The sequence below is a fragment of the Pelodiscus sinensis genome, chromosome 1 (genome assembly GCF_052426305.1).
Source record: "Pelodiscus sinensis isolate ZL-2025 chromosome 1, ASM5242630v1, whole genome shotgun sequence".
Lineage (NCBI taxonomy): Eukaryota > Metazoa > Chordata > Testudines > Trionychidae > Pelodiscus > Pelodiscus sinensis.
Window position 1 is genome coordinate 61,944,452 of NC_143052.1, and position 13,925 is coordinate 61,958,376.

The 13,925-nt window shown below is 43.1% G+C and overlaps 1 protein-coding gene across 2 annotated transcripts; it reads right to left on the minus strand.

Moving 5' to 3' along the window:
- Positions 1 to 2,061: 2,061 nt before the first annotated feature.
- AVPR1A (arginine vasopressin receptor 1A) lies at positions 2,062 to 11,362 on the minus strand. 2 transcript variants are annotated; one of them, XM_014577077.4, is made up of 2 exons: positions 10,107 to 11,362; positions 2,062 to 5,473 (listed from the first exon to the last, which is right to left on the minus strand). In XM_014577077.4, the coding sequence occupies exons 1-2, from the start codon at positions 11,089 to 11,091 to the stop codon at positions 5,154 to 5,156; spliced, it is 1,305 nt and encodes a 434-aa protein (XP_014432563.3). In that variant the 5' UTR covers positions 11,092 to 11,362; the 3' UTR covers positions 2,062 to 5,153. The 2 variants fall into 2 exon arrangements, with proteins under 2 accessions (XP_014432563.3, XP_075787018.2); XM_075930903.2 differs by having other exon boundaries at positions 5,302 to 5,473; positions 10,111 to 11,361.
- Positions 11,363 to 13,925: the final 2,563 nt, after the last annotated feature.

A 13,925-nucleotide genomic window follows, 5' to 3' on the forward strand; every position in this document is an offset into this window, starting at 1 on the left:
CCCCAGAGCTGCCAATGTAATATTGTTTAACCTAAGATACAAGTGTTGCAAATAAGTCCACAGGACTGAGCATCTAAAAAAATGTCATATACATGAGGAGAAAGTTCTCTTCAATAGCATTTTGTCTTATTGATGTATACGAGCACAATCTATTTAATAATGAATAATAATAATAATAATAACCCTGAAGCGCTTATTCAGATAAACTCCTATTGAAGGCAATATGAGGATTGAATCCTGAGTCCTGCTTATGCACCTGTTAGTAATGTTGCTGTTTTTAATGTATGACAGATGGAAGGTAAATGGGCTCTAAATGTGACCTGTGAGCAGGTGATGCAGTACTACCCAGGGGAAGAGTAAAGATTCTCATGCACATTACCTCCGCAGTGCTCATAAAAAACCTTCCTTGAACTTTGCTCATCAATTCTTTCACGTACACAGCAAGAGCGAGGCTCCCATATATATATCTGCCACTTCGGGGTTGGAATTGGGAGGGCTTATTGGGAAATTATTTTCTTCCCTCTTTTATTACTAGAAAGGGAAATGAGTTAGAACCTGTTCCACCCATTACTTGCCTTGGGCTACAATGCCAATCGATTTCTCCAGAGTACTAATGGACAGGAATTAACCCACCTTATTATTGGGGGTTGAGGAAGAACTCTGCATACGTTTTTTGCCGATGCCCAGTCTTGTCCTCTACCTCACTGTGGGCCTGAAGGATAGCGCTGAGGAAGTACTGAGTATGCAATCACCCTGAAAAAGTGGAAGGAGAATCAATGATTTCATTAGTCTTCTTCAGCTGTGGAGCCTAGCCAAAATAATTCTAGTGAACTCTGTTATGGAAACAAGGAAGGTCAGGATTTATATCTGAGTCACAACTGCAAGATTGGGTCCAAATTGGGTTTTGCACGCTTGAGCACTGCTGAATGTGGTCCTAGCTTGGTAGTGAAAAAACATCTTCCAAACATGTACAGTACCTATCCACAAATTAGAAAGTGACTATTGTGTGTATGTGTGGGGGGTGGGGGCGGGGGCTTCCTGACGTTTCTTATCAACATATCAGATCCAAGTCCTTCCTGATTCATATATCATGCTACTTATTCCACTGGTGCCATCTAAACTTTAAACTGCTGTAATCCCATTATCACAGTACAGTAAACTTCCAGTAATCCGGCACCTTTAGGATCCAAGGGGTGCCGGACAATCAGAAGAGGGGCTATGAGGGGTCTAGTGTGGGGTGAGGGGACATGGCGCTGCGGGACCAACCCGGCTGCACCCCAGCTGCTCTGACCCAGGTGTCCCTAAGTCAGCCACTGCTGAAACTGACCAGCGGCTGACTCGGGAAGCCTGGGGCAGAGCAGCTAGAGTGCTCTGCCCCGGGCTTCCCGTAGTCAGCCGCTGGTCAGTTTCAGCAGAGGCTGACTTGGGGAAGTCTGGGACAGAGCAGCTGGGGTGCTGCCGGGTTAGTCCCGCAGCGCTGAGGGATGGCGCTACGGGACCAAGACAGCACACCAGCTGCTCCCCGGGCATCCCCAAGTCAGCCGCTCCTGAAACTGACCAGCGGCTGACTCTGGGAAGCCCGGGGCAGAGCAGCTCCAATTGTCAGGCTGCCTGGAGCACTTCCGGGTTCCAAGTGGTGCCGGACTATCAGGAGTGCCGGACCACTGGATGCCGGACAACTGGAGTTTTACTGTAGAATGAAGGGATATCAGTCTGGTCTCACTAAGCCATTAATGGCTCCTGTGCCCATTGAGATCAATGGCAAATCTCCAGATGATTTCAGTAGAATAGAAGTTAGTGCCATATCAGACTTGAGTGATGATATTTATAGCATTGAATGGAAAACAAACTGCATAGTCTTGGTATTGTTAAGATGTAGGTTCCATTTGTGGAATATATAATATAAAATAGTTTAAAATTTGTTCTGTCCTGAAAACCTTGTATGTACATAACATTAAAAAAAAATAATGAAAAGTTTGCCTGACCACCATCTGCCGGTCCTAGTGCTTTAATGGTCTTCTATAATATTTGTTTTAGAAAAAAAAGCAAACCAAAGTATAATACTTCACACACAAAAAATCCAAAAGTTTATTGGAGCAAGTTTATACATTTTAAATGAGCAATTATTTCATCATTCGTCAGAAGAACTTGGAAAACAACTAAAAGACTCTGCGAATGTTTTGAGTCATAATTTGTATTTTATTCCATTCATTGCCCACCTTCTTTCATTAACATTTTTAAAAATGTATATGTCTTATCTATTTTAAAGTATATCTTTATAGAAATATTTAGGCTAATAACCTTGGATAATATACTATAAGCACACCTAGTTGCATAGATGTCATATACAAAGAAAGTAATAATAACGAAAACATAAAATTTGTCAAAGAATAATCATCTTCATAAAATATATGCAACCTAAATATGTATTTGTTGCTTGTACAATATACACTGTATGTATATTCACATTTTACATAGTCCCCCCAATACATATGTAGTTTTTGAACCAAATTTTATCAACAGGTTCACATACATTTACCCCATATATATGGGACTTATGTACATCTGCATATAAATGTCGGTCCTTAGTCTATTTTTCCCTTTAGCATTTTAAATGCACATTAAAACATAAAAAGTACAAAGTACCACTTTAATGCTCTATATTATTCCCTAATATTTTGTTCCTGAAGAAATTACTATCATTTTCTTTTGGGCTAGCAATGTATGAAATTATGCTCTTCCCTGTGTTAGGGCACGGTCTGCCCTCATTCTTTGCACAAAACTATTACTGAAATGTATGGGAGTGCCAAGTACCACAAAGGCAGAATATAGCCTAATTAGAATACAGTTCTAATTAGAGGCCCAATAATTTACTGTCCAAACAATAACTCGGATAGCAATCTTGTTAAATCCCAACAAGATTTGAGATTTTATGGTGCCCTACCAACAAGAAAAAGGGGACCAATCAGAAAAAGTTTGTTTTTCTGATCATAGGTATGAGCATATAAATGTGACTGAGGCATATTTTTAAATATACCATTGTTTTTCCACTCTACTTGACTTTTCATCCTCAAGTACATGCTAGGAATTAAAATGGGAATCCTGCATACCAGCAACAAAATTACTGAAAACTTCCATACCTGATGTATTCAAAAGACTGGAGCAGATAGGCTGAACAGAGGTGCTGATATGTGTGCTTGCAAAACCACATTAAAATGATAGACTCAATGTTGTCCTTGCAAGAGATCCTTAAGATGTCTAACAAACAGCAACATTCATTCTGCCGCTCTACTCTGCACTAGTTAGGCCTCAGCTGGCGTGCTGTGTCCAGTTCTGGGCGCCACATTTCAAGAAAGATGTGGAGAAATTGGAAAAGGTACAGAGAAGAGCGACAAGAATGATTAAAGGTCTAGAGAACATGACCTATGAAGCCAGGCTTCATGAACTGGGCTTGTTTAGTTTGGAAAAAAGAAGATTAAGGGGGGGACATGATAGTGGTTTTCAAATATCTAAAAGGGTGTCACAAGGAGGAAGGAGAAAATTTGTTCCTCTTGGTTTCTGAGGACAGGACAAGGAGTAATGGGCTTAAAGTGCAGCAGGGGAGGTTTAGATTGGACATTAGGAAAAAATTCGTAACTGTCAGGGTGGTCAAATATTGGAATAAATTGCCAAGGGAGGTGGTAGAATCTCCCTCTCTGGAGATATTTAAGAACAGTTTAGATAGACATCTGTCAGGGATGGTGTAGACGGAGCTTGGTCCTGCCTTGAGGGCGGGGGGCTGGACTCGATGACCTCTTGAGGTCCCTTCCAGTCCTATTATTCTATGATTCTATGATTTGTTCAAGGAGCTTCAAACCCGTTTTCACAAGTCAAAGTACTCAGATGTTATGAAAATAACACATAGCAAACCATGAATTGTTGTGGGATACAAGCACACATTGAATAATTATGAATTATGGTCAGATGTCAGCACACTTGAGCTGGCAATCATGATGCACTTAAAGTCTATGTAGTCAATAGGAAGGCCCTTCACATCTTTGCATTCAGTGAACAACCATTTAGGATTGCCAAAAACATAGTATTTGCAGCACTTGCGTGTTCTCAGAACAATTGTAAGACTAGCTTTTAAGTTCACATCTCGGAATATACTTGCTTGACCCTGAAGGTGACAGGCAGTAGAGTAATTTCATTTATGATCTCTGTGGGACTGCTTTCATAAGAACTAATTGTGGACTGCAAGGATTGGGGCCTAGCTATCCTAATGAAAAACAAAACAAAAGCAGTTTCTACTCTTAAACCAGATATTTCCTTGCATTGGTGTGGAACTTGTTATGGCTTGCAGTAGCACTTTACCAATAGGTAGGGAGCAACTAACTTTGACTTCTAATGGTTTTGTTTCTGTCTCTGCTTTTTAGCTAAAAGACAGGTGATTGATCCACCACTTAGTGAAAAAAATCCAGAAATATAATGAGAATGGAAGCAAGCCTCAAAAATCCAGTTTTGAAGTCCATATCTAGATATTGACTTCAACGGAACATTTATCAGCATAAAGGCTAAACAATTAGGCCCTCAATGAGAAATGCTGACCAGTTTTAGTTTTTCATGGTGGTGTTGAATGGCAAAGCAATGTGAATGGTTACATTTCCAATATCTCTTCTGTGCCCAGTTAGCCAAACTTTTTAGAATGTTTACCATCCAGTCAGATTGGGATTTCTTCTAGCTATTTCCCCCTGCAGTTTAGAGCCAAATTATGAATTGATTTACAACTTCTAACTGTCCGATGACTTCAGTGGAGAATTAGTGCAAAATTGAGCCCATGTAGGAGAGAATCTGTACCAGTCATCTACTGTTCTGAAGCATAGTCTCAGTTAAAATTATGACCATGCAAACAAAACACTAATTATTTAAAAAACATGAATAAAGTTAACTTTAGAAAAATAATCATTAGTACTCTTTCCAGAGCAATTGCCCATGTTCCACTGCACTATATTTCATTAATATTTTTCAGAAAAATAATTTATGCAAAATAGCTTAATCAGCATGTGGTGCATCATGAAATAGCCACTGAAGTAGTTCACTGTTCATGTGATGACTAGTGCCTCGGACGAGCTTAATGTGCCACACTGTGATACTCACAAGTGCTGTTATTGCTCTTAAAGAGCACCTGTTTCTTCTGTGTAACTGGCTAGAGTTGGAATGGGGATGAATTTGGTAGATTGTGAAGATTTGGGTGAATCCCTCCAGGTGTCCAAACTGTTTGTTCGGCTTCTGTTGTTGGTAAAAGAAGTCTGTCTTCTGCTAACACCATCAGAATCTTCTTTACTCAGCTTTCGGTTTATTTTTTGACAGCAGGGGAAGCTCTGTATACAGTCTTGCAGGAGGTGTCCACTAAAGAACATATAGATCCATGGATTGCAACAACTGTTTAGACTGGCTAACAGAGCAGTGACTGTTATGACAGTATTTTCAGAATCTATTTAAAAAAAAGCAAATACTGTTTTAGTAACAGAAGGAACATTGCCAACATATATATAGTCAATTTATTCATTTACCATTTAATTGTGTTGATTATTGAACAGAAATGAGAAAAGTAGTCCTTGAACTAAACAGCAACAGACTTTTAAACACAGTAATAAGTACTGTCACTGGTCTGGTTGGGTTCTCACTACTAGTAACCCTTTAGATTGCTTTGGGGGAAATCCAGTTTCTGGTTCTCCAGGTGTTATAAACCCAAGCACTGTCCCAGTCTTGTAGTCCCTAGACATATTGTTAGAACGAAGACCCTCTGTCTTAGGGTACGTCTAAACTACATGCCTCTGTCGCCAGAGGCATGTAGATTAGGCTACCAGACATAGTAAAATGAAGCGGCGATTTAAATAATCGTCGCTTCATTTAAATTTACATGGCTGCCGTGCTGAGTCGACAAACAGCTGATCAGCTGTTTGTCGGCTCAGCGCTGTAGTCTGGACGGGCGAGTGTTGACATCAAAGGCATTTGTCGACCACCCAGATATGCCTCCTGGGATGAGGTATACTTGGGTGGTCGACAAATGCTTTTGATGTTGACACCTGCGCGTCCAGACTACAGCGCTGAGCCGACAAACAGCTCATCAGCTGTTTGTCGACTCAGCACGGCAGCCATGTAAATTTAAATGAAGCGACGATTATTTAAATCGCCGCTTCATTTTCCTATGTCTGGCAGTCTAATCTACATGCCTCTGGCGACAGAGGCATGTAGTCTAGACGTAGCCTTACACTCCATCTAGACAGCTGTGTTCATGGCAACCTACCCAGCCCTTGTAACTAGTATGAACACCTCAGGGTTCCCTTAAATCGTATACATAGCTCTCCCATAATCTTACCAAAGATGAGAGACTTCTAGTTTGCCTCTCCCAGGGGCCCTCATGTCAGAAGTATTACATAAAACACAGAGATACAATCCAGAGTTCTACAATGCTGCTGCTCTTTACTTAATTGTATAAGAAACACACAGGCATTTCCCTGCCCAAGTTTCCTCACTCCACCAGATCACCCTTTGGGCTGAAGTCAGAGACTGACCTGCATCCTTCTTTTACTTGCATCATGAAACATGGAGTCCTTTCTCCACTCAATTAGTCCTCTCCCCTAGGCTGTCCATGGTCTTCCATCCTCCCCATAAGTCTTTCTGTAAAGCCCTAACTAGTCACCTGGCTTTCTTTGCTCTGCATCTGATACATTTCCATTTTCCTACTCCCCCACCCTCTTAGAGAAGGAGAATAAAACTATTACTCCTTTAGATCAGAGTTCACCCCTTCTTCCAAGATGTTATCACCTAAATAGGATCCTTGAGTTCTATGTCCCTCCTCATATCTAATATAGGAAGAGGCAAGACTTGTCCTTCTAGCTCATAATGGATACAACAAAATTGATACAGCAATTTTCATAGTAGCCACTTAAGATCAATCAGAATTCAGCAGTTGTGCAGACAGATCCTCCAAACCACCCCAAGGACACAATCAGGAAGTCCTTAGACAGATAACAGTCCAATTGATTTCAATGAATTGTATCTGAGTAAAGACGAAGGATTTCTCAATTGGGCTCTAAGAAACTAATCCACAAAAGCAGTTAAGTACATGTTAACTTGCAAGTGTCAGCAATGCCATTGGCATTGAGGCTATGCATACACTACCACCTTACATTGGTATAACTTGTGTCATTCAGGGGTGTGAATAAGCCACCGCCTGAGCAACATAAATTGCACTGACTTAAATGCTGGTGTGGACAGTGATATATTGGCAGGACAGCTTCTGCTGACATAGCTACCACAGCTTGTTGGGGTGGATTAATTTCCATCAGATCAGAGCAGGTATACTAGACAGCTTACATCCATACAGTTTCATTGCTGTAAACTCTCTAGTGTAGCCATAGGCTAAGCAAGTGATTTGCTGGACAGGAGGCGCCTCAAATCCCAAACCTGAAATCCTAATTCTAGTAGGTAAAAGTGAAATTGATGTCATTGGCAAAAGAGTAGTCTCAGCAAGGCAAGACCAGAATTTCATTTTAAGTGTTTTTGTCCTAAATGTATATAGACCCTGATCAAAAGCATATTGATGTCAATGGAAAGACTTTGATGTCTAACATTATGGACCTGATTCAAAGAAAGATATTGTTTTTTCCCCTTCAAGTAAGCTTTATCATAGAAAAGCTGCATCTTCTTACCTCTAATAGTTAAATTAAGTTGTTAGATCGTTTCAAGTACTTAGTTAGCATATTCAATTAAACATGCCTCATTTTATGAATATTACGTCTCCACAAGGGTATCTTTACTGTGCTGTACATTTCCGCAGATTTCTAGGATGTCTCTTCATATTAATCTATTTAGCACAGTAAAATGTTCAGACAGGTTTTTTTTCCTTTTGATATCAAAATTATATTAGTTTGCCTCAAACCCTCAATTCTATTTATATTTAATCAACTACGTTATGCATTGTGATTTTGGCCTTTATCCCACATTTCTTTGTGATCAAATTATCATCAATAAGAATTTGAAGTACAAATGAATTTAACATCATCTTAAGTTTGTGGCTTCCAGCTATTGATTTACAGGTTTTATATATTTATGATAAATGATAATTACTTCCAGAATTTCATCCATAACAAGGGCAAAATGAATTCACTGTGCTATTTCTTGAATGGATTTTTTTAATTTAAAAACAAAACAAAGTGCATCTTAAATTTTGAATGAATTTTGTTCAAATTAATTCAGCACATAAATCACAACCACTTACCTTGCATTAAATCAGAAAGCTAATGCGACTTTTCCTTCCAGAAGAGATGATTGTTTACAAACAGAAAATTTATAAACTCTTAAAGCTTTTGTAAAACATTTGAGCTTAGCACATTTTTAGGCTAAAGAAAATACTTCTGTATTTTCCTTGGATGAGTGAAGCCAGCTGAAAAGTCAGACACACTGGTTTTTTAAAGGTAAAAGTAGTATAAATCAAGCAGGCAAAATGGTTGGCACCCACCCTGGTTACTATAGGGGGATTAAACGTATTAATCTGGTTGCAAATTTGTAAAGTTACTTTAGTCACATGTTTGCTAGGAAAAAATACTGAAGATTTTTAGAACATTATTTTTTAAAAATCCAGAAACCCTTAGGTACTTTGTAATTGAGTGCAGTGTAAGAAGATTTGCTTGTGTCAATTGAACATGGCACATTGATCTAATCAAAGCAAGACAGCAAAATATTGCACCCATTCCTGCAGTTCTTAATAACAGAACACACTAACTGAAATCAGGGGCACTTGTCCATTTGTACCATTTAGCCCCTCAAGCTTATTTAACTGTAGTACACTGTAGAATCTTCCCTAGATCTCCAAAGGACCTGATTCTGCTCTCATTGACTTTGGTGAGAGCAGACTCAGCATCTAGGTTTAGACAAGTCCCAGACACAAACTTTACAATGAAATGGAATCCCCAAATTAGTTATTTATTTCCGTCTTTTAACCAAATCTTCTTGAATACAAGTAAGTGACAAAACTGAAAGCACACAAGTCTGACACAAGAAAGGCTTCCCAGGGTAACAGGTGTGTTTCATTAATTACTTCACCAAAACATTATGTCTGTCATTCTGCAACAAAAGCAAAACAGTAATTGTGAAACATTCCTGTGATTATTTGCAAGTTATTTAACTCTTACTTGCAATATAAACACAAATAATCCTTTAGTTTATGTAAAACTTTATCAGGAATATGATGATATTTATTCAACAGGCATCCTGAAAGAAATAACTGAGTGGAGTGGAAATAATTCATGCCATCAATTTTTCAGTAGAGCACTACATTTGTTTTACAGGGGAGAGCTGCTTAAAATCAACAGTTTGGTTGTTAAAATTGTTCCTCAAGAAACAGAGGGGGCTTCCTTATCTGAGCCTCGCAGCCACTGTGATCATACTAGCAACTACCAAGAGCAAACAACTAAGGTTATATCTGCACCGGAGGTATCCCGGAAAAACTCTGCTGCGTCCAAGGACCGCGTTTCCTCTTCCGCTTTTTTTTGCTGAAGAGCAAACAAGCTCTTTTGGGGAGCCCTGAATTCCTTGTTCTACGAGGGATAAGGGCTTCCGCTGAAAGAGAAAACTTCTTCGCCATTTGGTCCTGTCTAGATTGGGCCAAATGGCGGAAAAGCCTCTTCCGGAAAAGCAATTGGAAAAAGCTACGCAAATTGTGGAGTGTAATTTGCATATTTTTTTCCAGCAAAGGACTGCAGTCTAGACCTAGCCTAACTGTAAAAAGGCTCTGAATGAAACTATCCTGATTTTCCCCTTATCTAGAGAGATAACCCATGGTCTGCATCTCCTCCCTGCCTCCCAAACACACAGGCCACACACTCCCCCAGATGAGGAAGTACTTTACCTCCCTGTTTTGAGTTACTTCCTAGAATGCTAGAACTGGAGAGGTCATTGAGTCCAGCCCTCCCCCCCCCCCGTTCTCACGGCAGAATCAAGCACCCTAATCTAGACTAAATCATCCCTGACAGATGCTCTTAAAGAACTTCGGTGTCACTGCGGAGTCACTCCGGATTGGCAGCAAGGAAAACCCGGGCAGGACCACCCCCATCACCTACCGACCCAGGCGAACTGCGGGTCCCAGACGGACCACATCTGGACGGTGAAGAAGGGCGCCCAGCAGACGATGTAGGCCGAGACGATCACGAAGGTCATCTTGACGGTGCGGATCTTGGCACGGGAGATGATCTTGACGCTGCTGACCCAGGGGGTGGGCAGCAGCCCCCGCTGGAAGGCGCCCGCAGGGGGGCCCGGCTTGCGGGGGTTCCCGCCCCGGCGGGTCTTGCCGCGGACGTTGCGCCAGAGGTGGCCGCAGATGAAGCCGTAGCAGGTGACCAGCACCAGCACAGGCGCCACGAAGATGCCGCCGGTGATCCAGGTGACGTAGGCGCGGGGCCCCCAGGGCTGCACGAAGTGGGCCCAGCAGTCGTAGACCTGCGAGCCGCGCTCCACCTCGCTGAGGGAGAAGATGAAGTACTGCGGCGTGCTGAGCAGCAGGCTGAGCGCCCAGGCCACCGCCACCATGGCGTGCGGGCGGCGGGCGGGCTGGCGCAGGCTGCGCAGCGGGTGGCACACGGCCACGTAGCGGTCGGCCGTCATGGCCACCAGCAGGTAGGCCGAGGCGAACATGCCGAAGACCTGCAGGTGCTTCACCACGCGGCACAGCCCGTCGGGCCCGTGGAAGCGGTAGGTCACGTCCCAGCACAGCTGCGGCAGCACCTGGAAGAAGGCCACGGCCAGGTCGGCCAGGCTGAGGTGGCGGATGAAGAGGTGCACGCGGGAGGCCTTGCGGGCAGTGAGGCGCAGCGCCAGCAGCACGAGGCCGTTGCCCAGCAGCGCCGCCGCGAAGGTCAGCGCCAGCACGGCGATCTCCAGCTTGGCCAGCTCCTCGTCCCGCCCGTAGGGGTCCCAGCCGTCGGCGCCGCTCGTGTTGGGGGCGGCGGAGCCGGGCGTCGGGCCGGGGCTGCTGCTTCCCGCCACCGGCCGCCCCTGGCTACCGTTCCCGGCGGCCCACCAGGGTCCGGGGCTGGGAGCCGAGCGCATGACGCCGCCCGGCGGGACCCTCCCTCAGGCGGCTCGCCCCGGGCTCTGTGCGCTCGGCGGCGCCGGGGCCGCTGCCTTTATCCGCGGGCTGGGGAGGAGCGCGCCAGTCGCCGAGGCTGGTCAGCGCTTGACGCCAGCCGCCCCCTCCCTTCCCTTCCCAGCGGCGCGGCCAGGCGGCCCCCTGCCCTTGCCTCGCCTCCCGCGTAGTCCCAGCCCCGCCCCGCCGGGACCGTGCGCCCGCAGCCCGGGATCAGGACCTTCTGCCTCCCGCCCCCGCCAGGGTCGCTTCTCGGTCGCTCTGCCCGAGGGGAGCAGGGGATGGACTTGGGCTCTGTCAATGCAAGGGGGGGGGGGCGTGAGCGGCACCTTCGCTCTGGGAAACTCCCTCTGCCTGCACCCTCGGTCCTCAGAGGCTGCGGTGGCTTCCCGCGCTGCGGGAGAGCGGCTGAGCGGGGCAGCAAGGAGGGAGCACAGGCAGGGCGGAGAAGAGCTCAGAGGGCGCTGGTAATAGCGCACGGGTAGGGGGCAGGAGAAAGAGCAAAGGCGACCAGGGCTAGAGAGCGGTAGGTTGGATCGTGGAAGAGCAGTGGTGACACCTTGCAGGGACTGAAGGATAAATAAGGGGAGGCACGGGCATGGTTGCAAGAGATGGAACTGGGTGCAGGAACATGGGAGAGACGGAAGCGTGGTCCGCTCACTACGGAAAATGCGATCCCTCTACCTCTCCACTGTGGAGCTTTGTTTTTGTCAAGGGTCGCAGCTTTACTTGCAAGATTCGTCTAAGTGAGTAGCGATGAGCTACAGCTGATGGCATGCACTCCGAGCCGTCTCTTTTGAAGTCACGGTAAAGAAAAATGTGATCTCCAGCATCATCTATTTCCCTAAATCGAAGAGGAAAAAGAAGACAGCATCACTCAAACACAGCAGTTATTAATATCTATGAACTACTATTTTTTCATTCCCAAAATGGAATATCTGTTGCACAGGTTGTGTTAAAAGAAACACTATCGTCCAGTTTTATCCCTTGTAGCCTTGTAAGTTTCTATCCTATTGCAGACACAGAGAAGAGTGAGAAATATTTTCAACTATTACTCTCCACAAGTCTATTCATCCTTAAAAGCCAAAGCATAGAATTTATTCCAAAACTGAATTTTAGAAAAAGGCAATAATGACAAAGTGCTTTCAAAATTTTCTCAGCTTGAGTTATTTGAGGTAGTAAGAGCAGCATTTTAGAGGAACTGTCTATGTTATTTTCCCTTTTGTTTTGGGAGGATGGAAAGTGATGTTTTGGCATGTAACAATGTTCTCTGGACCAGTCATAGATCATAACAACAGTACTAGAATAAAGACCAGAAGAGAAGGAAAGAGAATCAACATCACAAACTGGAAACTACAAGTGAAATCTTGACCCTCTTAAAGTCAATGACAAAACTTCATTTTACTTCAGTGTGGCCAAAAATTCATCCATGATGGCAGTAAATAGTAATTTGCTAAAATTCAGCATAGAAAAAGACAGCATGTATCTAAAGCCTCCTCTAAAGTACTATGACTGCAAACATTTTCACAAGTAATCAGTAACTTATTTCTTAAATATAGAAACTAGCAGATAAAGATTTTCCATTTTCTTGGTTTCATAGATTATTCTGGATTTAGGGCAAAATTATTACCCCATTATAATACATAAGAATTTTATAACTGATTTTGACATATTGTCTTAAGTAAAAAATCCTGGTTGGGGTGCCATCTGACTGGAGCAAAGCTGTGTTACTTGGGCTGATTTTTAACTAAAATAGCTTTGAGAAAAATCTGCTTTATAAAAAGATGTAAAGAATAAAATTCATATTTGTTTTTCATTAAAAAGGCAGTTTTGAGATTCTGGTTTTAGAGGACTCTTCTGGAACAACTGTAGATGACAGACTCATGCATTACATTACATACTTCAGCATATACTAAATTTCTTCATGGACATGATTCTGCATTTATTTGTATGATAGCAAGGCTTGCTATCATAAAGCACTCACAGTAGAGCTTAGTTCTCTTCCCAGTGTCATTGGCAAAACATCCATTAATTGTAGTGGGAAAAGGTGCCATCCCTTACTTAACAATTTTGACTCTGTCCCACTGTGTTATGGATTTTGGGAGGTCTTGTTCAGCTGAGGGAGAATGCTGCTGAAAAGTTTGGACAAACTATTTATTATGGGAAAAAATCATTAAAACATTTTTTCATGAAAAAATCATGCCCTTTCCCATCTTTTTTATTGCATTAGTAGGTGTAAGCCATTTGATTACATTTACATAGTGTTTTCTGATTAAATGTTTTAAACTGAAAATTCAGTCACTAACATTTTTCATGATTTTTTTCAAAACATTTTGAAATGGAAATAATTTTGAAATGTCAACAGTTTTCTCAACAGCTCTGATTTAAAAAAAAAAAAAACAAAAAACCCATAGTCTGTATAATCTCCTCAACAATCCAGTGTGGAAAAGAGCAGCTAAAATCAAATGGGACAAAGGTTGAGGTCAAATATGTAGAGCCTTGCAAATCCACAGATAACTGCTTTCAGTGCTTTTTGTGATAGTACTGCCCGTCACCTATTTTCCCAGCCCGCAGAAAAGGAATGGGATTTCCCCCGGGTGTACCAGCACCTGTTTTCCTAGGGTGACTTGGCTCCTGACGGAAGCCTGCTCAGGATGCACAGTGTTCTTTTTTCAGCTTCCAGCACAGTACTCTGGCTCTTAAAGGGTCCGCAGCAGCAATTTGGCCCCCAGCGCTGTTTTTTTTTTTTGCTCAACAAGTTTTCCTTTAATTGTTATTTGCTGAACAAGTTTGCCCC